The 25,754-nt window shown below is 39.8% G+C and overlaps 1 protein-coding gene across 2 annotated transcripts; it reads left to right on the top strand.

Moving 5' to 3' along the window:
• Window positions 1–177: 177 nt before the first annotated feature.
• Window positions 178–24,128, top strand: DCLRE1A (DNA cross-link repair 1A). Of its 2 annotated transcripts, none has more exons than XM_058697846.1 (10): window positions 178–292; window positions 868–1,992; window positions 4,494–6,179; window positions 7,699–7,832; window positions 9,524–9,642; window positions 12,713–12,853; window positions 14,653–14,798; window positions 15,585–15,739; window positions 22,069–22,210; window positions 23,527–24,128. In XM_058697846.1, exons 2-10 carry the CDS (start codon window positions 1,527–1,529, stop codon window positions 23,685–23,687), a joined length of 3,150 nt encoding a protein of 1,049 aa, XP_058553829.1. In that variant the 5' UTR covers window positions 178–292; window positions 868–1,526; the 3' UTR covers window positions 23,688–24,128. The 2 variants fall into 2 exon arrangements, with proteins under 2 accessions (XP_058553829.1, XP_058553830.1); XM_058697847.1 differs by lacking the exon at window positions 178–292 and adding an exon at window positions 438–528.
• The last annotated feature ends 1,626 nt before the right edge of the window (window positions 24,129–25,754 follow it).

Here is a 25,754-nt window from a genome sequence, read left to right as displayed (position 1 = left end):
CTTCCAGAGCCCCTCGGCACAGCTGAGCCTGGACATTCGGAGCGCCAGATTCAGCATGGAGAAAGCCTGCGGGTCAGCGTTCCAGAAGCTCTAAGAGAACCATTCCCTCCCCCCGCCACGCACACACACACTTCACTTTGGAAATTAGAGGGGGTTAGAACAAAAATAAGATAAAAGAAATCCGTAGGACTTAAAAGGACCCAAACTTTTTAGAAGTCCCGCCCTTAGACCGGGGTCAGCTGATTCGACACAGCAGTGGCAAGGGGACGCTGTTCCCGCCAAGACACGAGAGGTAACGGGGTGGGGGGGTGGGGGAGGGAAGGATGTCCTCACGGGAGAGATTTTCTTAAAGTTGGGAGTGACTGGCAATGGCTTTGGCTTATACACAAATACAGTATTTTGTCGCCCTGCTGTGCTGAAAGTGCGAGCGTGAACAGATTGTCAGCGGAGCGGAGCGAGGGGCGGGAGGGGGGCGCCTAGCGGAGCGGACGCAGCTGGAGCTGCTCCACGAGGGTGTGCGGGTGGCAGGTGGGCTGCGGCGAGGATCCGGGTGGGCCGGGCTTCCGACTTCAGAAGTGGAGGGCTCTGATGGCTTTTATAGAGCCGGCTGTGCTAGCAGCTCACCCTCTCCCTTCCTGGGAGGTGATAGGCCCCACTCACTGGCCTTGCAGCCTCCTAAGTTCAAAGAGAGAAGGTGGAGCAGGTGGGAGGCATCAGGCCGATGAACGTGGGTTTTGAGGCTGGTGGAGGGAGAGAAAGCTGGCCACCCCTAGGGCAGACCACTTCTGCGGTCTGGAGTTAGGAGTGTGGGTGGCCTCAGTGCAAGCACAATTTCACATATTTGAATTTTGTTTGTTCACTGTGCAGTGTGTGTCCGTTGTTGCTGGAGGAAGATACTGGACTGACCCAGGAAGCTGATGTGGCAGAATATCCAAGAGTCACAGATAAGGGCAATTTTTACCCCCTGAATCACACACCTCTTTGATTATGATGTGATTAGGGTGGTACTCGCAAGCCGAGGTAGCCATTTAATGTTTGGAAAACCTGCTAAGCCTGTTGCCCAGGGACTGTGTTCCATTTGTGAATTATTTGGACAATTGTCCAGTGGAAAGGGAACAGACAGGAGCTTTATAACAATTTTACAAAGCTCACCCTGAGATTAAACTGTTGAACGTATACTTCCCATTAGTGTTTAATTTTCAAAGTATTGCTGATTCTTATTTTTATGTATCAAGTCCTTGGAAACGCCAAGTCACTTGAATGAAATAGCAGCCACAATGGTAAACTTCTCAAACGCTACCCCTGTGGTAGGTTCTCTTAATTTTATTGTGGTATAAATGGAAGAGCATGTGTTCTCAGGTATAAGGTTTGTCGTTTGCCAATACATCCATTACCAGAGCTTTAGATTCCCATCGAGTTAGTGGGTTTGGGTTTGGTTTTTTTTTTTTTTTTTTTGGCAGCAAAATCTTTCCATTTAAAAATTTTGTAACAAATAGATTCTCAATTTTCTTAAAAATCATTTTGCCATGTTAGAGGATGCTTTTTTGGAAGAAGACATCTGGGAATACAAATCTAAAAGAAAACCAAAGCCGGTACATACAAATAATTGCTCTGAGAATACTCCAAAATCTGTTGAAAAAGCAACAGATGGAAAATACCAGTCAAAACGAAACAGAAATAAAAAAAGAACGGTAGAAGCTAAAGAAAAGACAAAGGACCCCGAAATTTGCCTTGGAGAAACAGAGAGTCAGACTTCTGTAGCTTCTAGTCAGAATTCTAGTTGTGAGGATGGTTTTCAGCAGTCCCAAGATCAGGAGGCCACTTCAGGAAAGCACTGTAGGACTCGCAAAAACAAACACGTATCTCCAAAGATACGTCCAGTTTATGATGGATACTGTCCAAACTGCCAGATGCCTTTTTCCTCATTGCTAGGTCAGACACCTCGATGGCATGTTTTCGAGTGTTTGGATTCGCCACCGGTCTCTGAAACAGGTAAGACTGCAAAAAAGGTAGTAGTTTTTAAATAGCCTAAAAGATCTGCATTAGGCAGAGGAGGAATCAGTCCAGTGGAACAAGCAAGGCAAGCAGGAAACTGAAAGGGAGGGGAGGCACTAAAGTATCAAAGTATAAATGACTTAACCCTAGAGGCAAACAAAGAAACCCTTCTTAAGAAGGGTAAAAGGATAATGGTCAATGGTATGATTGTAGAGAATGTTGCAAACTTGAAAACAGTCGAAATGCATTTTATTATTTGATGAAGGTTCCTAAACATCTCCATTATTATTTTTTTTTTTTGTAAGTGTTAATTGAGCACATACTGTGCTCGGTGCTTTAATTCTGTTTACTTACTTGACTCTCACAATGACCCCAAAAGGTAGGTGGTACTGACATCTTATAGATGAGCATTCTTTTTAGAGTTTTACTTATTTTAAGTAATCTCTATGCCCCACGGTGGGGCTTGAATTCACGACCCCAAGATCAGAGTCGCATGCCCAGGCACACCTATAGAGCAGCACTCTTGAATGTTAAACTGCCCATTTTGTTCTCTTTTGTGAAACAAATTTAAAGAATCATGCATAGGGGCGCCTGGGTGGCGCAGTCGGTTAAGCGTCCGACTTCAGCCAGGTCACGATCTCGCGGTCCGTGAGTTCGAGCCCCGCGACAGCCTCTGGGCTGATGGCTCGGAGCCTGGAGCCTGTTTCCGATTCTGTGTCTCCCTCTCTCTCTGCCCCTCCCCCGTTCATGCTCTGTCTCTCTCTGTCCCAAAAATAAATAAAAAACGTTGAAAAAAAATTTTTTTTAAAAAATAAAAAATAAAAAAAAAAAGAATCATGCATATAGTCAAGTCTTTTTTTTTTTCTTTCAATATATTTATTTTGAGAGAGCGCACACACAAGCAGAGGAGAGGCAGAGAGAAAGGGAGAGAATCCCAAGCAGGCTGTCAGTGCAGAGCCCACATGGGGCTTGAACTCACGAGCTATGAGAGCATGACCTGAGCCGAAATCAAGAGTCGGGATGCTCATCCGACTGAGCCATCCAGGTGCCCCTATAGTCAAGTCTTCTAAATGTGATTGTGTTGGATTTGTCGTGGTATTGTACAGAAAGAAGAACTGGAAAGGAATCTTGGGTTTTTAAGATTCTAATTTAAAATGTGCCAAATGATAAATGAAGTAATGCTATGCTTTTATTATCTTTTAAGATCTATAATGTCATGTTTAACGTAGGAAGTCCTACTTGGAGTATATGAAGAATGGGTTGTTATGATTTGTGTATTTCAGAGATATCATATATACCATATATAGATTTCTAAATCTCAAAGAATTAAAATTCAGCAAAATAAAAATACTCAGTATGGCTTATATGTTATGTATGATTCAGAAGACATTTTTATTATTAACCTCTAGTTATTTTAAAGTACTGCACGAAGATGCAAAAGAACTTAAAAAAAATTGGCGTTAGCTTTTTTTATAAAATGGAAGCCTCATCAAATGCTAGTATTTTTGCTCTTAAGTGGCTCGAAAATCAGAAATGGAAGTTGGACTCCCGGGGGGAGCACCTCAGGGTGAAATGTCTTAGGATGAAACCACCTGAAAGGTTTTTCTTTAGGTTTTTCATTGCCTAACCTTAGGAATAGAATCTCAGACAGACTCTTCTTGAATTGAATTCGGTTCCATAACAAATACTTTGATGAGGTGGTTTTAAATTAAGCAGTGAGGTCTTCTAGTTTAATGTAACATCTTTTTGGAGAGGAAGAGGGGTCATTTTTTTTATTTTTATTTTTTTATAAACCTGGAAATTAACGTACAAGGGGATTTGCCAAGATGGTTTACGGAATGGTTCTCAATTATAATAGTGTGATAGGGAGTAGTTTGCAGATTATTACTCAAGCCTTATTATTAACCAGTTTATCAAATTGAATTTCAAATCTTAGACTCTAAAATATTCAGTGTATGAACAGCTATTACTAATTAGACTATTACTGTTATCCTATGCAGTGTGAATATTAAAAAAAAAAAAAAAGGACCCTAATTGGGTACTTTAATCGTCACAAATCCATACTGCTTGGTAAGATAAAAATTGGGGTAGAACTTTAGTTCTCTGACAGACACACTAGTCTTTTTCACTCTTTATTGCCTGAGCAAATCTGGACTAGTGAGCACCTGTAAATACCTCATGGAAGCATGAACTGCATTTTGAAGGAGCTTGTATTTATGAGAGTTACTTGGGGAAGGGGGGGAAGGTATTAGTCTTAAAAATTTTTTTGGAAACAGATTCTCTGCAGAGAAACTTTAAGAAGTATTTGATTTAAAACTCATAACGAGCACCTTGCAAAACCATACTGGATTATTGTTATTTTATGCTGGGTCTTTTGATTGTATAAAGAGAGCCATGGTCCTAAGGCTTCAAAGTCGGACTGATGACTTTTCACTGACGTGTTGACTCTGTCTGTGTTTTGATCCTCTCTTACTTTTTTTCTTTGTTAAAAATTTCAGAGTGTCCTCATGGTCTTGTGTGTACCTCAACAATTCCTTCTCATTTCAAGAGATACACTCACCTCCTGCTGGCTCAGAGCAGAGCCAGCAACCAGCCTCTCGGCAGCTCACCACATGGGCCAGGGGGTCGTTTCGGTGAGACTAATTCAAGCTTCCTCTGTAGCCTTGAGGGAAGATGGTCCCTGCATCAGAAACAGACGGAAAACTTAAAAACCGTTTCACCTACGCCCTCATCGGTGACACCGTGTCTAAAGAAATCTCAGTCTCCTGCTCAAACCAATACCAAGATATCTTCTTTGACAAATCTCCAAACATCCCAATCCACCCCACGACTTGCAGGATGTGTTAATAATGACAAACCAGTAGGAGTTGGTTTGCCTCTTGCTGAAGAATTAGACAGCCAAAACAACTCAGAACGCGCACTCTCGCCACTGCCAGAAAATGACTTTAGCAGCTACGAAATCTCTTACTCTCCACTTCAAAGTGATGAAGAGACTGACGAGATAGATGAAAAGCTAGGTGATTCACAGCAGGAACTGCTGTTTACAGAAAGCTCTAAAGACGGCAGCCTGGAAGAAGATGACACCAGGTCTTCTTTGTTTCACCAACTCCGTGGCTCCTCCCTGAGGGACCAGCAGGAGCGCGGCCCCCACGTGCACGGCTTCGTAACTCAGGATCAACACGACGAAGTATTGTATAAACACAACACGCTCACCGGTTCGTCTCAGCCTCTTTTCCAGAATAAGAGCATTACTTCATGTGATGATGGGGCGCATACCGGTGATGATTTTGTGCCGCTTCCGTCGGCATTCGCAGAGGGGCTTCCTTCTAGTTATCAAGCTGTTAAGGCAAAACCCGGCAAGCCAGAATGTCGGGCAAATAAACAGAAACAGGTACTTGAAGAATCAGCTGTTGGCAATCAGATTTCCCTTCCATCACTTAATCGTGAAATGCCAAAAGCTTTTGGAAGCCAGGGAGAAGGGGCTCTTTCTTTCCAGCCAACCCAAAGTAAAATTAGGAAAGCATCAAATAGGAACTTCAGTGCTAAGAACAGTACTAACTCCACATGTGTCTGCGGAAAGGCATTAGGTGGTATACAAGGCAGTAAAGTTACAATTCCAAATACAGAGAAATCTAGCGCGTCTGCTGCGGCCGAGTCTCTGAAAATACCGCCATCTGGTCCAAGCTGTCCTGCGACACAGTCTTCTTCCAAGGTAATGAAACAAACGGATATAGGTGTTTATTTTGGTCTGCCACCCAAAAGAAAAGAAGAGAAATTGCTGGAGGGAAGTGCAGTAGAAGGGCTGAACTTCAATCCAGCTGTAAGTCCGAAGGAAAAGAGGTCCCGGCAGCGCAAGAGGAAAGCAGAAACATCATTAAGTGATTTAGAATTTGATGCAAAGAATTTAAGTGAGACTCAGCCCTCTGTGGAATTTCCCAGTGAGAGGTCACAGCATCAAAGAAAGCGACTGAGAAAGTCAGATTCACTACAGGCAGGAGCACATCAGAAGAGGTCACATCGCCTTATTGATAGGACAGAATCCGAAACCCTCAATTTAAGGAAAGACAAAGTCTTCGTAAAATCAGCTTGTGGCAGGCTGCAGAGAGGGAACACAAAAATCCCAGAGTCATCTAATGCAGGACAATTAAGAAAAAAACCATGCCCATTCTATAAGAAAATACCTGGTAAGTTGAAATGCCAATGTTTAATATACCTACAAAGAATCAACTTAAAATTTCATGTTCATTCCCCATGTTGTGTGTCTGTGTTTGTATAAAACAATTTTTATATGTATTTCCTTTGTTTTTTATAATTCATTGACCTGTAACAGATTTTTTTTTGCCTATTTGAATGTTTTTGCCCTATTCAATGCAGCAAACTTTTATTAAATATGTTCTGTGTACAAGATCCTATACTAGTAGGTAGATATTACAGATTTGACACAGTTGAGTAAAGGTCAGCTTAATAGGGAAGGAGGAAAGGCTCTCTGTAAGTAGTTATAATAAAAACAGTCCCTATGCCCTTAAGAGAAATAGTGAGTGCTAAATAGCTTCAAAGAAGGAAAACTAACAAATTGCATAAGTCATAATAAATGTCAAATCGTTTTAATGCACACCATAACTTAGTTTCTCAGCCTTTTCATATTTTATAATTCCCAGTGCCTTCGTAAGTGAATTACAAAAATGCATAGTAAAATGAATTTTATTATTGGAGAAACCAGTGACTCTTCTTCTGAAGAGAATATAAAGCTGCCAAAATATACCCGGTTTCAGAAAGACGTTTTAAAGTGCCTTGATATTCCCGATCTAGAATCCAAAATGTTTATGTAGGGAATAGCATTTATGTACATCAGAGCTCCAGTTTTGTTGTTAATGATTCCTGTGATGAGTTTTCTGTATTTTAAGTGAGCCAGAGACTGGTATGCTGTGTGTGGATAAGCCTCAGTGGGATTGTGAAGTATGCCTGTTTACTGTCTCATCACAATCCACACCCTTGGCTACTTCTTTCATGAACATTTTTCAGAACACCTCAACCATTTTGTTTTCTTACAACTCCTCTAGGTAGCCTTTTTTGGGCATTTTTTAAAAAAGATTTTAAGTAGTCTCTACACCCATTGTGGGGCTTGAACTCACAACCTCGAGATCAAGAGTTGCATGCTCTGCTGACGGAGCCAGCAGGCACCCCAGAATTTGTTTTCTTACTTCCTCCCATCCCGCACCGTGAAATTCGAATACTGCATATGCTGTTCATCTGTTATTGTACCGTGACCCTTTGGAGACCTTCCGCCGCTGTAATTTGTAAGATTACTTGGGCCTTCAACCATGTCTGCCCCCAGTGTGCACTGCCAAAATAGAATAAAATAAGAAGAAATATAGCATTTTCCTTTTGCTGTTTTGTAGAAGTGAAGGATTTAAGTCAGGAAAACAAAGAAATAATTGGTTTGTAGCTTAGCATTTTAATTTCTTTTGGTACAGTTATTCATTGAAAAAGCAAAGCCAATAGTGGGATATTTACTAGACACTCACAAGACTTCTTTTCATTTCTAGTATCCGATTTTGCTGAATTTATGTGGAATAAGGTTTTAGGGTATAAAGCTCAGTTGGAATCGAGATGTGTACATGGTAGGATCTGTTTACGTTCGAACTGAGCATCTTCCACCCCGTTAGCTATCACTCAAGCAGCTGTGTGCTCTTTCCGTGACAGGGACTGGCTTTACAGTTGATGCCTTCCAGTACGGACTGGTGGAAGGTTGCACAGCCTATTTTCTCACACATTTTCATTCTGATCATTACGCTGGATTGTCTAAAAACTTCACATTTCCAGTTTATTGTAGTGAGGTAAGTTTCAGTATTCTAAACTCTAAATGTATGGAATGCAGCGAATTTCTAAGCAGTGTGGTTGAAAAAGAGTAACTAACGTTGTAAGATCTGTCATCCTACTAGAAAAGCTATGAGAAAATAGATTCCACATTAAGATTCTAAAATTAAATGAGCTATTGTCAACAGTTACAATAAGATTTAAAAAAAAAATTTTTTTTACGTTTGTTTATTTCTGAGACAGAGACAGAGCATGAGTCGGGGAGGGGCAGAGAGAGAGGGAGACACAGAATCTGAAGCAGGCTCCAGGCTCTGAGCCGTCAGCACGGAGCCCGACGCGGGGCTCGAACGCACAGACTGTGAGATCATGACCCGAGCTGAAGTCGGACGCTCAACTGACTGAGCCACCCAGGCGCCCCTAGGATCTTTTTTTAATGCTTTATTATATGGAAACAGTAAACTACTTCATGCACTTCATGGTGCACTAAAACACCTAAGTTTCATCCAGTAAACATCTATTGAGTACCTTAAAAGACATTCAAGGCAAAATACCTAACTTCAAGGCACTCACAGCCTTCAGGTGATACTTTTCCAAGTACGTGGTGATGGGGTTGGTATTGTGCTAGAAAACTGAGCAGAATGCCAGCAAGTAGGAGAAAGTGCTTTACACTTGTCCTAGGCCAAGGTCAGAGAAAGTTTCCTGGTGAAAGAGATACCTTGAATTAATTATTAAAAGGTGACTATTTTAAGGGTGCCTGGGTGGCTCAGTCGGCTAAGCATCGGACTCCTGATTTCAGTTCAAATCATGATCTCAGGGTTGTGAGATCGAGCCCGGTGTCAGGCTTCGCGCAGGGCATGGAGACTGTTTAAGATTCTCTCTCCTTCTACTGCTTGTGTATTCTCTTTCTCTCTAAAAAAAAAAGAGAGAAGAAGTGACTATTTTAATGCCTACTACTAAGGGATTTGGCTAGAATTTGATTTAATCCTCAAGCATTCTTGAATTCACCTCTTTTTTTTTTTAAGTTTTTTTAAAAATTTATTTGAGAGAGAGAGAGAGAACGTGAGTGGGGGTGGGGCAGAGAGAGAGAGGGACAGAAGATCTGAAGCAGGCTCTGTGCTGACAGCAGTGAGCCCGACATGGAGCTCAAACTTAGGAACTGTGAGGTCATGTCCTGAGCCAAAGTCGGACACTCAACCAACTGAGCCACCCGTGTACCCCTAACCTCTTTTTATTAATGAGGCAACTGAGGCTGGGAAAGGGGTTAAATAACGTGCCCCAAGTCAGAGAGCTAATAATGGCAGAGCCAGAATTTGAACACAGGTCTGTCCGATTCCAGAACCAGGTGGAAGAGAGAGAAGAGGACATTCTAGGTAGAGAGTAGAGTTTGTATAAGTGCACACACACCTTAGAAGTCGACCCATCCCAGGCACTTCGGATAATTCAGAATGGCTAACCATGAGATAGGGAATAACAGAAGATAAACCCGCAGAAATGAGCAGGGGCCGGCTCATGCGGGGTTTTGGTTGTCATCTGGAGATGGGGGACTTTGCATAGATAGGGAGAGCCAGTGACAGTGTTTAAGCAGAATTGCGACAGTCATTTTAGGAAGTTTTTTTTTCTGGTATTCGAGAGGATTTCCATGAATATCAGTGGGAGAACAGGTAGACTCAGTGTTTCGCTGTGTCAGCAACAAGTGCGTTCTGTTTTGCAGATAACCGGCAATTTGTTGAAGAGCAAACTTCACGTGCAAAAGCAATATGTCCATCCACTACCAATGGACACTGAATGTATAGTAAATGGTGTAAAAGTCATTTTGCTCGATGCCAACCAGTAAGTATTAAAGTTATATTAAGGCTAGCCTATTTTTTAAAAGATTAACAAAAATAAGTATATCTAAGAACTCTCTTATTGAAACCATTATTCCTATTTTTAAAAATTTGAGTAAAATGTGTTTCTCCTTTTGAAAAAAAAAAAAATAACATGCCCGATTACAGAATCAGAGATTAAATATAATGGGATCCTTTAAATATTATCTAACCCATTTTGATGCAGTTTAAATTACTATGTTTAACATACGACATCCCTCTTATTTAAAAAAAAAAACATTTTAACGTGTTGCTGTTTTGAAGACATAACCTTTTGCCATTTTCTTTTTTCTTGTTAAATTAAAAAAAAATAATTTTGTTTGTTATTGAGAGACACAGAGACAGCATGAGCATGGGAGGGGCAGAGAGAGGGAAATGCAGAATCGGAAGCAGGCTCCAGGCTCCGAGCTATCAGTAGCAAGCCCGATGCGGGGCTCGAACTCACAAACCGCGAGATCACGACCTGAGCCAAAGTCAGACACCTAACCGACTGAGCCACCAAGGCGCCCCTGCCATTTTCTTTATTTTTTTTTTAGTTTTTGCCATTTTCTTTAATATCATTTATATAAGTTAACAGATTGTACTCCATTCAGATTACCAGAGGATTTTTGTTTCCTTTTAAGAAATTCTTCAAGCTTTTAATACTAAAGACTTGGAATTTTTTTTTCTTGAAAATGGTTTCCCTTTTTCCCTCTTTTTTTTTTCTTTTTAAATGTAAAGCACTGTCAGTATCATATTGCCAAAGTGTAATTCTCAACTGCACTTCTTCCTACTTTTCATACAATTTTAGCCTTGTGTACCTTAGAGATCACAGATGTGTAGAGAATTAAAATTAAGACTGGGTCTCCAGAAATCCAGACCCATGCTCTGTCTTCAGGTTCCCTTTAACTTTCTGTCTGCTAACTTCTGTTTCTTTTTTTAATCACCAATTATGACAACTCAAGTTCTGATATTTTTTAAGCCAACTTTATTAGGCATAATTTACATAAATAAAATAGACCCATTTTAAGTGTTTGCTGAATTTTGACAAAAATGCACACCCATGTAATTCCCACCACAGTAAAAATTATATCGGAAATTTTCCCCACCCCAAAAGGTTCCCTGATGCTCCTTCCCAGTCAATCCCGCGCTGACTCTGGCCCAGGGAACCATTGATCTGTTTCCTATCACCATGGATTAGGTTTGTGGTTCATTTCCTGAATCCTAGGGATTCAGCTAAATGAAATCACATAGTGTCTACTCTTTTGCATCCAGCTTCTGTCCATGTTTTTGAGATTCATCCAAGCTGATGTGTATATATCAGTGGTTTGTTCCTTGTTACTGCTGAATAGTATCAGTTGTATGGGCACACTACAATATCTTTATTCACCTCTTGATGGACAACTGATTTTTGTTTATTGACCTTATATCCTGAGACCTTGCTAAACTTGCACATTAGTTGTAGTAGGTTTTTTATAGATTTCTTAGAAATCTTCTACGTGTATGATCATGTCATCTGTAAGTATAGACAATTTTGTTTTACTTCTTTCCATTCAGAGTGCTTTTTTTCCCCTCTTGTTTTTGGTCCTGGCTCAACCTCTCAGTGGCGAGAGCAGAGATACTGCCTTGGTCCTGACCCTAAGAAGAAAGCTTTCAGCCTTTCTCCTTAAGCTTGATGTTGGCAATGGGTTTTTCATAAATGCCTTTTATTAGGTTGAGGAAGATGCCCTCTCTTCCTGGTCTACAGAGTTTGTAATCATGAATGGATATTGAATTTTGTCACATGTTCCTTCACCTACTGAGAATATCATATAACTTTTCTCCTTTATGATGTTAACAGGGTAAATAATCATGATGGGTTTTCTGAATGTTAAACCAGCCTTGCATTGCTGGGATAAACCCCACTTAATCTTCATGGATTATCCTTTTAAAAATATATATTGCTGGATTTGATATGCCAGATATTTTGTTAAAGACTTCTGTATCTGGTTTTCATAATGGATGTTGGTCTGTAGTTTTTTGGTTTTTTTAATAATGCTTTTGTCTGGTTTTGACATTAGGGTAATGCTGGCCACATGAAATATTCCCTCCTCCCCTATTTTCTGAAAGATGTTGTGTATATTGGTATTATTGGTATTATTTCTTCCCCAGTCTTGGTATCATTGTTATTGGTAATGTTGGTATTATTTCTTTCCCACTTCAGTCATTCATCTGAAGTTTGGGGGCAGGAAGCTAAGGGGTAATTTTTAATTACAAAAGTAATTATGTCATATTTTTTCCTAAAATGCAAAATTAAAGTTTCCTGTGTTTTGGCAGTAGTTTCCAAGCCCCAATATGGTAGAGCGTCCCCAAGTCTACCGTGAGGCCCAGTGGTTCCCTAGGAAGACCCAGGGGACTCAGAAAAGTTGTCATACTCATGGTGACAGCGAAAGGATTCAGATTAAAATCAGCAAAGGGAAAAGGCAAATGGGGGCAAAGTCCAGGAGAAACCAGGCCCGGGTTTCCAGGTACCCTTCTAATGAGTGGCACGGATGCACTTAGTTCTCCCAGCAGCCATGTGTCACCACACATGCAAAGCCTGGCCAAGCTGGGAAGCTCATGGAGCCTTGAGTCCAGCAGGGACGTCAGTCGTGTGCACATGCAGCAACCATGTGACTTGCCTCAGCTACTCAGACTCCAGGCCCAGAGAGCAAAACCAGATATTCACCATAGATAACACCATTAGCATAAACTCTCACGTCAAGCTAGTAACACGTGGCCCCAGGCGTCAGGCGCACAAAGCACTCTTACAGGGCAGAAGATTCCAAGGGCTCAGAACTCCTCTCTCAAGGGCCAGCCAAGGACTAGTCCTAAAGACACGTTTTAGGTGAGGAAGTGTGGAGTTTGAACAATCCTTTCCTGCGCCTGGATTTTTTTTTTTTTTAATGATGTAAATAAACTTTCTAAAGTAAAAATGCTCCATTTCCTCTGTATGCAGTGCTGTGTCTTCACCTACTGAAACTGAATAAGTTCCTTTGGCTTCCTTGCGCGTGTTAAGAATATTCCTTTGTGTTCAGCTGTCCAGGTGCTGTCATGATCCTGTTCTATCTTCCTAATGGTAAAGTCCTGTTACACACTGGAGACTTCCGAGCACACCCCACCATGGAACGTTCTCTTCTTGCAGGCCAGAAAGTGCACACGCTTTACTTAGATACGACGTAAGAGAGGCTTATGTTTGTATGCTTCCTTTTCCCGCTGACAATATTTGCCCCGTAGATAATGAATAATGTGCACAGGTGCTTAGGTAATCAAAATGATGGCTGATTACCAATTACCATCTTAAGACTATTAGAGAAATGCTGTTTGAAGAACTACATACTTGCTGAAGAACAAATTTGAGAGGGCATAGTCCTAACCAGCTACGACTCAGTTTTTTCTTTTTTGTAATTTCCTTTTGAAAATACGGTTTCTGTGAGAATCCTGTTACTGAAACAAGGAAGGAAAAACGGGGCGGGGGGGGGGCAAACTTTAGGAAACACCCTTTCAAGTTATTTTTTCAAAGTACTTGTGTAACTATTAAGTGTAATTGTGGAGAAGAAACAGAAGCCAAAATGCGATTCTGCTTCAGAAGATTCAAAATTCTTTGTTTGTTTCTCCAAATGTAATTTTTAAGTGACAACTTTGAATTCCTAAATGTTATATAAACATAATGGCACCAGCCATTTTTTATTATATGTTAAAATACCTCATCATTTTGTTAGAATTTAATTATATCAACTATTTCAACCTGTTTGTGAGTTTGGATGGCATATTTTAATAAAAAAATGGCCTTTCCACATCCAGTTTTCTAACACCATAGCTAATTTTTCCATTTTTTAATATGTACTTTAAATACTAGGTAAATTAAGAAAATAATAAGTAAAAAAAAAAAAAAAACCCAAAACACCTTTTTTTTGTTACTTAGTTTTGCTCAACATAGAATTCTGAATTTCTTTGTGGGTTTTTTATCAGAGGAAAGACCTAAGTGTCTTCTCTATTATTATAGCTGAGCAGCAAAAACAATTTTGAAAATGGGGAAAATATGTTTCTTTGATATTTTTACTCTGTGACATTTTTTAAGTAAAAAAAAAATGATTGATTTTCATTTTCATGATTTTCATCCCAAGTGGAGACAGGTAGCTAGTAGTCTTAGGGTTAATTTTATATTTGGTGTTATCGTATTGAGGTAGACCCCAACTGAATCTGTAGTATTCCTGTAATATTGTACATATTTCTGTACCTCCTCAGAAGAGCAGATAACCGTGTGAATATTCACTGTTTGATTTAACGCCACTTCAGTACATTCAAATTTGATTCCATCACTTTTTTATTTATTTATTTAAAAATATTTTTTTTCTAATGTTTATTTATTATTGAGAGACAGAGAAACAGAGCATGAGCATGGGAGGGGCGGAGAGAGGGAGAAACACAGAGTCCGAAGCAAGCTCCAGGCTCTGAGCTGTCAGCACAGAGCCCGACGCAGGGCTCAAACTCCCAAACCTCGAGATCATGACCTGAGCTGAAGTCGGACGCTTAACCGGCTGAGCCACCCAGGCGCCCCACATCATTTTAATTTTTAAACGAAATCAGAATTCTTTAGTTCAGGAGTAATCCCTGCCACTAGTATTTTCTTTGATAGTGATTGGGGTTAAAACAAAAAAGCTGCTGAGGTTTGTAATTCACAGCTAAAATAGCTGGCCGGCTAGAACAGTCCTTTAAGAAAAAGGGGCAGTTTCTTTATATGAGGGTGATGAAAGAAATATGAAAAAGATACATTGAAGATGCAGAATTCCATCATAAATTACCCCTGGCCTGTCACAAATATTTTAACCGTAGGCAGTCCATAACCAGAGTGGTGTTAAATCATACTGTTGCTGTACGTACGCTTGCTAAAGCTTGTTTTCTAGAACAACATCCAGCCTAATGCTATGGCTTTCTTGTTGCTCATTTAATAAGTACCGTTTTGAACATATTACAGATACTGCAGCCCAGAATACTCCTTCCCGTCGCAGCAAGAGGTTATCCAGTTTGCCATCAACACTGCCTTTGAGGCAGTAACTCTAAACCCACGTGTTCTTGTTGTCTGTGGCACTTATTCTATTGGAAAAGAGAAAGTCTTCCTAGGTGGGTGGTGGCTGTATCTAATTTACATTAATATATTATAAAGATCAGATTCTCTTTTGCATAAAGCCCTTTCAGTCTGGATGCTTGCACTTGGTACTTCTTTCCTGAAATGGTGCACTATTACCTTCGAAGAAAAATTGATAGAGTTGGATTCCTTTAAACTTTGAAAGGCTTAACTTAATGGAAATGCTTGGGAAGTGTGTGTGCCGTTGCCTATGCATCAATACAGTGTTTACAGAGCAAATGTCCGTTGCTACGTTAGTATTTCAGTGAACTTGGAAAATTTACTAATGCGTAACTGTGTCTCTGCCTTCTTTGAGGATAACCATCAATTAATTACTTTAGAGAACAGTTTTAATTTTTGTACATAAATGGTTTCTGGATATGTAATTGTAGCTTGTCCAGATGGCATTAGACTATTTTACAAAATACTTGGCATTTCTTCCTAATTATGGTCGCATCATGGCAAACATTAAGATATGAAGTGATAAAGCCAGAGTTTTAACTCCTCCCACTTTGGTTCCTTCTTTTCCTCTACCCCCGTCTATACATCTTTTGTGATTTTTAAATACTAGGTCTTAAAAATAAGTTCTTTGGATTTCTCACAGTTCTTACTTCATATAGTTAACCAACAAAAGTACTCAGTGTTTTTGAAATATTAAAAGTGTGAACGTTTTCAATTTTTTTGGGGGGGGGATTCTTATTTTAAATTTTGATTAAGTTGTAACTTAATTTTTTTTTATAAGCTGTGATTTTAGTATTTTCAACCTTTTCCTTTGCCTATAGCCATCGCTGACGTTTTGGGTTCAAAAGTGGGCATGTCCCAAGAAAAATATAAAACCTTACAGTGCCTCAACATCCCAGAACTTAATTCCCTCATCACTACAGATATGTGCAATTCACTGGTTCACCTTCTCCCAATGATGCAAATTAACTTTAAGGTAAGTATTCATGAGATGTCTTTTTAGCATGAACTAGAGAAGGTAATGCAATGCTTATAAGCTGGAATCCCATTTTACTTGAGTTTAACTTGGAGGAATTAGAGTGGACTCATAGTAAACTTCGCCCTAGAAGATCTTTTAAGTGGAATTTACAGTGCTTTTATTTTGTGTGTGTGTGTGTATGTGTGTGTGTGTGTGCGCGCGCACGTGTGCGTGTGAACAGCTGTATAGAGTAATTCACATGTCCTGGGAACTGGAGAACTATCATAAAAGAAACAAAAGTAGGAAAGCCTGCAACTATCTGATCATTCACACCTTATGTTTTGAAGACCGTCTTCCATTCGTTTCCAGTGAGTAGAGCAATGAATGGAGAATTCTAAGAGTTCTTACTTGTGTTAAGGTCTATTCTGTATTAATTGTAAGCCCCTATAATACTGATATATGTTGGAAATTTACGGGCTGTGAGGATTAAGTGCAACAGTGGGAGTGCATTCAAAAAGGATGTTCTAGTGTTAGTTCTGAGGCAGAGGTTAAGAGACAGAAGATATGACCTCACTCTGATTTGGGGCCCTTACTTGTCCGGTTTACTCCTATACTAAGATTCATTCCATTTACTAACATTTGGACACCTAGCAATGGAATACTTCAGAACTGTGTATTAAAAATAGGTCAGAACATAAGGTACACACACACACACAATGTATTTTCACTTTTGTTAAGATGTTCATGAAATAACATTTATGGAGCTTTTTGAAATAGCTTAAAAAAAAAAAAGAAAATGAGTTATTTTAGTTCTAGCCCCTGGAATAAGGAAATTGTAACAGATGTAACTATTCCTTTGTTCATGAGAGAAAGGCAAAATTTTTGTGGTCTATTTTCCTGAGTATATAATTCATAAAAAATTTCAGGGATAATCAAGTCAGAGTTTTGTCCCTCTAAAGCCATCTTTGGAAAAGTACTTTATTTTTTTTTTTTTTAATTTTTTTAACGCTTATTTATTTTTGAGACAGAGAGAGACACACAGCATGAACGGGGGAGGGGCAGAGAGAGAGGGAGACACAGAATCGGAAGCAAGCTCCAGGCTCCGAGCCATCAGCCCAGAGCCCGACGCGGGGCTCGAACTCGCGGACCGCGAGATCGTGACCTGAGCTGAAGTCGGAGGCTTAACCGACTGAGCCACCCAGGCGCCCCTGGAAAAGTACTTTAAATTTGGGAGTCATCTGATTTGTGTGGAGGTTAATGAGATGTTGATTATTCATAAAACGAACATTGATATCTTGAGGACAGTATGGCATGTTTTTATGATTTTTATCTTAAAGTTTTATTTCCTACTAACTTCGTTTGTTCCCTTTGAACAAATGACCCATTTAGGAGGATAATAGGGGTGGAAGAGTCAGAGTTTTGTAGAAATGAGGGAGTAGAACTTTTCATGAAAGAGTTTTTAAAGGTACCGTGTGCTGCACGGAGGTCATGTAAGCAAAGAACGGCAGTTTGGCAGTTAGAACATGTTGGGTGACAAGAACTGTTTGAAGCGATATTGGAGGAGGCCAAGTGGTAGAGGGCTGAGGAGGGAATGAGAAGGTATAAATGGCCAAATGAATGAGAAGGTATACAAATGGCCTAAAAAACATGAAAAAAGAGGATCAACATTGTTAGTCATCAGGAAACCATACATCAAAAACCACAGCGAGCTGTCATTTTACACTCACTGGGATAGTGATAATAAAGAGACAGACAGTGTCATTTGTTAGTGAGAATATGGAGACACTGGAACCCTATTTATTGCTCGTGAGATGATTAATGGTGCAGCTGCTTTGGTAAACAGTTTGATAATTCTCAAAATGTTAAACATGGAGTGACTATATGACCAGCTCGTCTTAGGCGTAGGCCCAAGAGAATTGGAGACATAGGTCCACACAAAAACTTCGACACAAATGTTCACAGCCACGTTATTCATAATAGCCAAGAAGTGGAAACAACTCAAATATCCATCAAATGATGAATGGATAGACAAAATGTACCATATCCATAAAGTAGGAATGTTACCCAGCTATAAAAAGGAATGAATTAATAGTACACGCTACAGTGTGAATGAGCCTTGACAACATGATGCCACGTGAAAGAAGTCAGGTACAGGGGCGCCTGGGTGGCGCAGTCGGTTAAGCGTCCGACTTCAGCCAGGTCACGATCTCGCGGTCCGTGAGTTCGAGCCCCGCGTCAGGCTCTGGGCTGATGGCTCGGAGCCTGGAGCCTGTTTCCGATTCTGTGTCTCCCTCTCTCTCTGCCCCTCCCCCGTTCATGCTCTGTCTCTCTCTGTCCCAAAAATAAATAAAAAAAAAGAAGTCAGGTACAAAAGGCTACATATTATGTGATTCCATTTATGGGAAATGTTCTCAGGAGGTAAACCTTAGACACAGTAACTAGATTAGTGGTTGCCAGGGCTTGAAAGAGAGGGAATGAGGAGTGACTGCTGATGGGTAGTGTCTCTCTTTGGGGTGATGAGAATGTTCTAGAATTAGATAGTGATGATGGTCATGCAGCTTTATGAATATGCTAACGACCACTGAACTGTACACTTTGGGGAAAATAAATGCTAGCAGTTGTCTGTCTTGAAGACAAGAAAAAAAAAAGAATATCTTAAATCATTGTATTTTTCTGTATTTGTTATCTGTTGTTGGTATTGCCTTCAGTAGCCCTTCCCCTTCCTCCATGAAAGTTATTGATGACATTTTTGGAAATTACTTATGTACAAAACACAGGTGGAGTGGAAGCTGATGGTTACCATGGGGCTGTATTTTAGTTTGTACCTCAAGCCAGGTTTTTTTTAATTTTTAAAAAAATTGTTTTAACTCTTATTCATTTTTGAGAGACAGAGTCAGTATGAGCCGGGGAGGGACAGAAAGAGGGAGTAAAGCCAACTTTTTTGCCAGCCAAAAATAGTTCTGTTGCATCAGAGCTAATGATTGTGAAAAGGTAAATATACAATTTTCAGGGTCTGTTAGGCAGGCTTGAAAGCCCTAGAAACCCTATAAAAGCATTCATGCTATCTAGTTCAGTATCCCAAGTCCATATATGTGGTACACAGTTAATTACCACGTCTAGTTACCCGATTGACTGTGATCAAATATTACAACGGTAACGTTATAGATGATTACACACTGAAAACCAATCCCGGTTGCATACAGGGAAAGCAGTTTTATCACAAACTAGTTACCAATAAACAGACACAAGTCACGGATCAGAGACTTACAGTGACTAGATCGTTCCTTTTTTTTTTTTTTTTTTTTAAGTTTATTTATTTATTTTTATTTCGAGAGTGAGAGAGCATGAGTAGGGAAGAGGGAGAGAGAGAATCCCAAGTCGACTCCACACCATCAGCCTGGAGCCCGACACGGGGCTCGAACACACAAATCCCGAGACCATGACCTGAGCCGAAGTCAAGAGTCAGATCCTTAACCAACTGAGCCACCCAGGCGCCCCAGATGATTGTTGATAAAATTACTAAAATGGTAGTAGTTCTTCAGTTGCGGTTAATGAATGACTAGTGGCTGTTGGCAGTCTTTCCTGTATGTTTGGCTTGGCCGATAGTATCCTCGGTTTTTGTTTGTGGCGCAGGTTGATGATGTGTTTTTGTGGTAACTTCAGTTTGTTTCGTGAAAAGCGGAAATTCTCACTTAATTCTACTGAGTGTTTTTGCAGAGCAGACAGGAATGGATGTGTTTCATGACTTACATTGAGAGCTGGACTCTCACTTTACGATATTGTACATATAATTGCTTTTGTTTTGTGTTATTTCCTTTTCTTTGTGAGCACAGGGGGAAGAGAGTTAGTACTTAAGCAAATAGTACTACGCTTACCTAGATCGAGACTAAGCAAGACAAAAACCCCAAAAGTTTGCAGAGGCAGGGATTATAATGAAAACTTAGCTATCTGTCCATAACCTGAACTTTTTTGTGGAGAGGCAGTAATTGGTAAGAAATATGACTGTTTAATGGTAGGGATTTAATGAGAAATCATTGATACAAGTGAGAAGTCAAAAGATTGTTATTAATTCAGCAGTGAAATATAAACGTCTGATAAACACAGTCAAATGTTTAGCCTCTACCTAGTGATCAAACATAAAAGTAAAAAAACAAAACAAAATAAGGATATGTTTGTCTTCTACCAAATTGGCATACTTTTTAAGAAAGTAATATTCCTATGCCATGATATAGAGAAATTAGCACTCTTATCCACTTGGATAGTAGTGGAAAGTGGGGTAAATCTTTTTACTCAACAATTTCATTGCTAGGAATTTCTTCTAAAAAAGGAGTCCTTTGTGGGGGCGCCTGGGTGGCTCAGTCAGTTAAGCGTTTGACTTTGGCTCAGGTCATGATCTCACGGTTTGTGGGTTCAAGCCCCGTGTCGGGCTCTGTGCTGACAGATCAGAGCCTGGAGCCTGCTTTGGGTTTGTGTCTCCCTCTCTCTCTCTGCCCTTTCCCTAGTCGTGCTTAGTCTCGTGCTCAGTCAGTCTCTCTCTCTCTCAAGTAAATAAACATTAACAAAAAATTTAAAGGGGCACCTGGGTGGTTCAGTTGAGCATCTAACTCTTGGTTTCGGCTTAAGTCATGATCTCATGGGTTCGAACCCCGCATCGGGCTCTGTGCTTGCAGAACCTGCCTTGGATTCTGTGTCCCTGTCTCTGCCCTTCCCCGTCCATGTTTTCTCTCTCTTTCTCTCAAAATAATAAATTTAAAAAAAAAGTAAAGACAACTGTTTCTTTAAAAAAAAATTAAAATGAATCCTTTGTGAAAAGATCAATCTGTAAGGCTTCCAGTTATTGATGGTGTAATACATGATCAGAAGTAGAAAAAGTTAAGACGGGGCCTATGGTTTCCATTTCTAAAAAAGATCCACACAGTGGGTTTTATTGACCATCTCCCTGCCGGGCTATAAGTTTCCAGAACGTGAAGGCTGTGTCTCTTACCCAGCACTCTGACCCCATGACATGGCCTAATACTGGAGCAGATGTTTATTAGATGAGGGGCTAAGTAGATGGATGAATGGATTTGTCTTTGCTTTCTTCAGAACTTTCTACCAGCATCTTTTATAATACTTAAATAGTTCAGAGCATGTATGCTTAATTTTTTTTTTCCAACGTTTTTTGTTTTGTTTTGTTTTTGTTTTTTTTTGGGGGGGGGGGACAGAGAGAGACAGAGCATGAACGGGGGAGGGGCAGAGAGAGAGGGAGACACAGAATCGGAAACAGGCTCCAGGCTCCGAGCCATCAGCCCAGAGCTTGACGCGGGGCTCGAACTCACGGACCGCGAGATCGTGACCTGGCTGAAGTCGGACGCTTAACCGACTGCGCCACCCAGGCGCCCCAGAGCATGTATGCTTAAGAAAGAAAAGAGCTTCAGAAATCCAAGATGACACCATGTGCAGTTTAGATTTTTTTATTTTTTTGCATAAAACTAGAATTTTATTATAAATTTACACTAAGCCCTTGACACCGTGGGTTTTGTCTTACGACCAAAAGTATTAGCCTTTTGGTATCTCTTGTCCCGTGACTCTTTTTATTTGGATTTTTCTTATCTTTCAAAGATTGAACCTGGGTCACTGATTGTCACATTTCATCAAATGTCAGCACTTATGATGACTTTAGTTTGGAACATTCTGCTCAAGATTTCTTAGGCAAGCCCAGTACTTCCAATGGTAGCCGCATGAAAAGTGTTGAAAGTATTCTAGTTCTTGTTTGAAGAGTGAAAAGGAGTGAGCCCCCAAGAAGAGTGCCAGCGCGTGTCTTTGAAGTGTGCGTGTTGAGTCTGAAGACATTGACAGCATTGCTTCCGCCTTCTATCCGTCCATCGGTCCTCCGTTGGACATATGCACGTGGATATGTTTGGCTCTCTGTTCACCCGTGTCAGTATAAGTATCTCTAACAGGGATACTCTTACCTACTATTATTATCCCTAACATCCTAGCCGTGTATTCAGTATCCTCATAGTAGTAGGACTTGGAGTTTGTTTTTGTTTTTTTCCATTCTTTTTTTTGGTAGCTGATATGTCATCTTTAAATACATAATTCTTAGGTTTAAATTTGCCTCATCTTATTTTCAGACTGTACTTAAGCTTGTTTAACTTTAGATAAGGGGAAAAGGGTTTTGTTTTTTTTTTTTCCAGTGATTTTTATTTATTTATTTATTTTTGGAAGTATGGCTCTAGGTTATTGCAAATGAATGTTCACCAGGCGCCAACTCGCTGAGATTATGCCAGCGTGATCATTCTGTTTTCTTCCGCATAACCCACCTTCACGGACCATTAAATAAGTATCCTATTTTTATTTAACAGGCTTTACAGAGTCATTTGAAGAAGTGCGGTGGAAAATATGATCAGATTTTGGCTTTTCGACCTACAGGATGGACACATTCTAACAAGTTAACTGGTATAGCAGACATTATTCCCCATACCAAAGGAAACATTTCAATATACGGTATAGTTATTACATTTTTTTTTCACTTTTAACGTCTGTTATTACATTTTTAAAAAGAGCTGTGAAAATAAGATCCGAGAAAAACAGACACCAAGGAATCTTTAACATTCGAGTTTCGAATTCCTCTGCGTTCTCTACAGCTGTATCTTTAGTGCGTCGTAAACTGAAAGAAAGGAGCGTGGCAGGAGTAACTAAATGGGCATTGGCTAACACACATCGTTCCGTTTGCCTGATCAGTGCTGTGTGGACGAAACCGTAGAACTGCTTGGGAGGAGGGGTGGGCAGTCAGTTGTATCCTGGACATTCAGGTGCCATCGTCAGGCTGTCAGCAGGAAGACTGGATTAGATGCCATGACGGCAAGAGGTACAGATTTGACTCATTTCTCTCATTTCTTGGAGGGGCGTTACCGTTGTCCTCAGAAATCGCTTATTGGAATAGTGGGTGATGGAAACATTTTTGCTGTGTCACTAGCCTAGTGACTTAATTTCATCCCCGAAAGACCCTAGTTAACTCACGGCAGGACCCTTTCTCCCTCCCTTTCTCTGTGGTTCTTCATCTTCAGTAAAGATAAAAGGATTTTTAAGATTTTATTTTTATTTTGTTGCTCATTTTTTATGTGTGAAAAGCTTGGGTGGCTGGAATCTGCTTACTTGCTCCGGAGACCAAGAGACTTCTTGCTTGATACTCTTCAAATTTTATTCATTTTTTTCCAGGATTTTCCTGAAACACGTAGCTGAATGAAGTGTTTAAGGAGAAGAATTATTTAAAAAGAAAACCTAATTAAAAATAAGAATCTAGGGAGATACATATTAAGAGTCTACATAGAGGGGCACCTGGGTGGCTCAGTCGGTTAAGCATCTGATTTCAGTTCAGGTCACGATCTCACGGTTTGTGAGTTCGAGCCCCATGTGGGGCTCTGTGCTGACAGCTCAGAGCTTAGAGCCTGCTTCAGATTCTATGTCTCCCTCTCTCTGTTCCTCCCCCCCTGCTCACATTCTCTGTCTCTCTCAAAAATAAATAAATAAACGTTAAAAAAACTGACCCTTTCTTCCCCTTCCCACTTAAAAAAAAAAAGAAAAAAAGTCTACATAGAAACGCAATAGAATTTTTTAATGTTCAAAGTTCCTGTATCATTTTAATCTTTATTCTCCATAAAAGTTATTAACAATTTTTTTTATCAGTAATAAAGCACCAAGGAGTTTTTGGCAAAAATACCGTGAATTGCTTTACCTTTTTATTTTATTTGGAGCTTGTGTGGGGTTTTGTTTTAGTAATTTGATTTTTCATAGGCGATACCTTTTCTTTTGTGTTGCAGGAATCCCTTATAGTGAACACAGCAGCTACCTAGAAATGAAACGTTTTGTTCAGTGGCTGAAGCCCCAGAAAATCATACCTACCGTGAATGTTGGCACTTTGAAGTCTAGGAGCACAATGGAGAAATATTTTAAAGAGTGGAAATTGGAAGCTGGATATTGATGTTACCCGAAAGGACTCAGAACTAGTTAGGTAACTTCCGTAGAGCTCATTACTAGTTAAATCTTAAGTGATATGCAACACACTTTATATGAAAAGCGTCGTGAAGGCTGCTCAGGTAAATTGTTTCGTCATTTACATTTGAATAGCACGTTCATGGTGCCGAGTGTCTCTGCATCGTCAGTAATGATGGAGACTGGTCTCCCAAGTACCCTTGATTCTTGCTCCTCCCCCTGAAGCAGGTACATCCTGCTGCATCCAGCCTCAGGAGAGGCAACAAAGGCAGCCTGAGGGACCAAAGGATTCATGATGGGAATGGATAAATGAGATCGAAAGCATTATATACCTGTCATGTTGTATTTTTAAAATTATTTAATATGGAGCATATTTTTATGAGATAACTTTTATGTGGTATGTATACTTAAATAAAAAATTAATCTTAAATTTGCCATGGTGTCTTTTGGTTTTTAGGATTTGTAACTGTGATATTCATACAATTTTGTAAAATTTCAATGAAAGTAATTCACCATTTGACTAAAGAAGATGATTCAAGGAGCCTAGGTAGTCACCCAATAAAGGATGGCGAAAAGAATGCATGAATAGATGTTCATCCGAACTATTTACTAAAGACATTAGATTACTAGAAATTCAGATTGCAGCGTTTTGGTTTTTTTTTTTAAATGACATTATATAATTTATTTATGAATCCTGATCTGTCCAACACAGACAAAGTAGCTGATCCAATATGAAAATTTGGGGCAGACCAATTCATGTTAAAAATGTTTTTGGGTTAAAAATGTTTTAAAAATAAGAAAACGGCAAGTATAATGAACATATGCATGTGTGTGTGTGTGTATTCTTGCATGACCTCTAGCAGTGAAATTATTTGGGAGAGTTAAAACAAAATTTTTTTTTTAACGTTTATTTATTTTTGAGAGAAAGAGACAGAACACATGTGGGGGAGGGGTAGAGAGAGAGGGGGGCACAGAAACTGAAGCAGGCTCCAGGCTCCCAGCTGTCAGCACAGAGCCCGACGCGAGGCTCAAACCCACGAACCATGAGATCATGACCTGAGCTGAAGTCGGGATGCTTAACCAACTGAGCCACCCAGGCGCCCCGGGGGATTTCTTAATAAAGGTTTTCATGGAAAATTATTTCCAGTAATGATTTCAGTCACCAGAAGGATAGTGTTCTCCACGAACTTTATTTTCACAAGCTTGGGTTTTACATTGCTTTGGAGGTAAGGATTATACAGATCACATTTATGGGAGGAAAAGCTTTTAGGGGCACAGTGGTAATAAATCCAGTTTAACGTTCTTAGTTGACTTCAATTACACATTTAAAATATTTTAGCTTGTTTGGGCTTGATGTTCGAAACTTTTCATTAGTTATTAAGAGTTAGAAAAACTTAGTCTAGCCCACAAATACAGGCCTTTTTATTATAGGGAGATGGTCACGTTGCTTATGGTCATTTTAATTTATTATTTGAGTAATGAGGTTTTTCCCTTAGAATTGTGATTTTTTTTTTCCCTTGGTAAAAAGACTTTTCGTGATTTTGAAGGCTTTACCTTGAAAATCCAGGCATGTTATTTAAGGGCAGCCTCAGCCTTTTTATTATCCAATGCAAAAAACATCTTTCTACACAAACAGCACTATTTGCAACAACTTGGAATGATTTTGTTTTGCTGCTCCTGCCGCGGAATATGCAGAACCTCGTTTAGGGCCCATCCCAAAGAGTTTTAAATATAAGTCACAATCACAGCCAGGCTTCTCTGGGCTCTGCCGAGAGCTATATATGAAATTCTTCGTTCCAATACCTAACACTTCGGTAGATAAAAAATTTCAATTTTAAAGTGAAATGAAAGAAGAAGAAATCTACCATCAACCAAAAATAAATGGATGACAGCTCTCGAACATCTTAAACATGTGTAGAGAAGAAGAATTAAGCCAACGTAGAGAAAAATGTTTTACTATTTATGTATTTGGAACTTTCCAGAAAAACTGGTTTACACTCTTACCTGACACTGAACATTAAATTCCCAGAGGCAGTGACATTTGACAGGCCGATTT

Source organism: Neofelis nebulosa, chromosome 13, assembly GCF_028018385.1.
Source record: "Neofelis nebulosa isolate mNeoNeb1 chromosome 13, mNeoNeb1.pri, whole genome shotgun sequence".
Lineage (NCBI taxonomy): Eukaryota > Metazoa > Chordata > Mammalia > Carnivora > Felidae > Neofelis > Neofelis nebulosa.
Note: the sequence above shows the minus strand (reverse complement) of the source record. Positions and strands in the feature narration are given on the sequence as shown.

What these genes read in the sequence shown, in the direction of transcription:
- DCLRE1A (XM_058697846.1), top strand. Translation starts at nt 1,527, where the DNA reads ATGTTAGAGGATGCTTTTTTGGAAGAAGACATCTGGGAATACAAATCT. An exon ending in TTCCAGTTTATTGTAGTGAG is followed by an intron (nt 7,833 to 9,523) that starts GTAAGTTTCAGT and finishes TCTGTTTTGCAG; the next exon opens with ATAACCGGCAATTTGTTGAA. An exon ending in ACGCTTTACTTAGATACGAC is followed by an intron (nt 12,854 to 14,652) that starts GTAAGAGAGGCT and finishes AACATATTACAG; the next exon opens with ATACTGCAGCCCAGAATACT.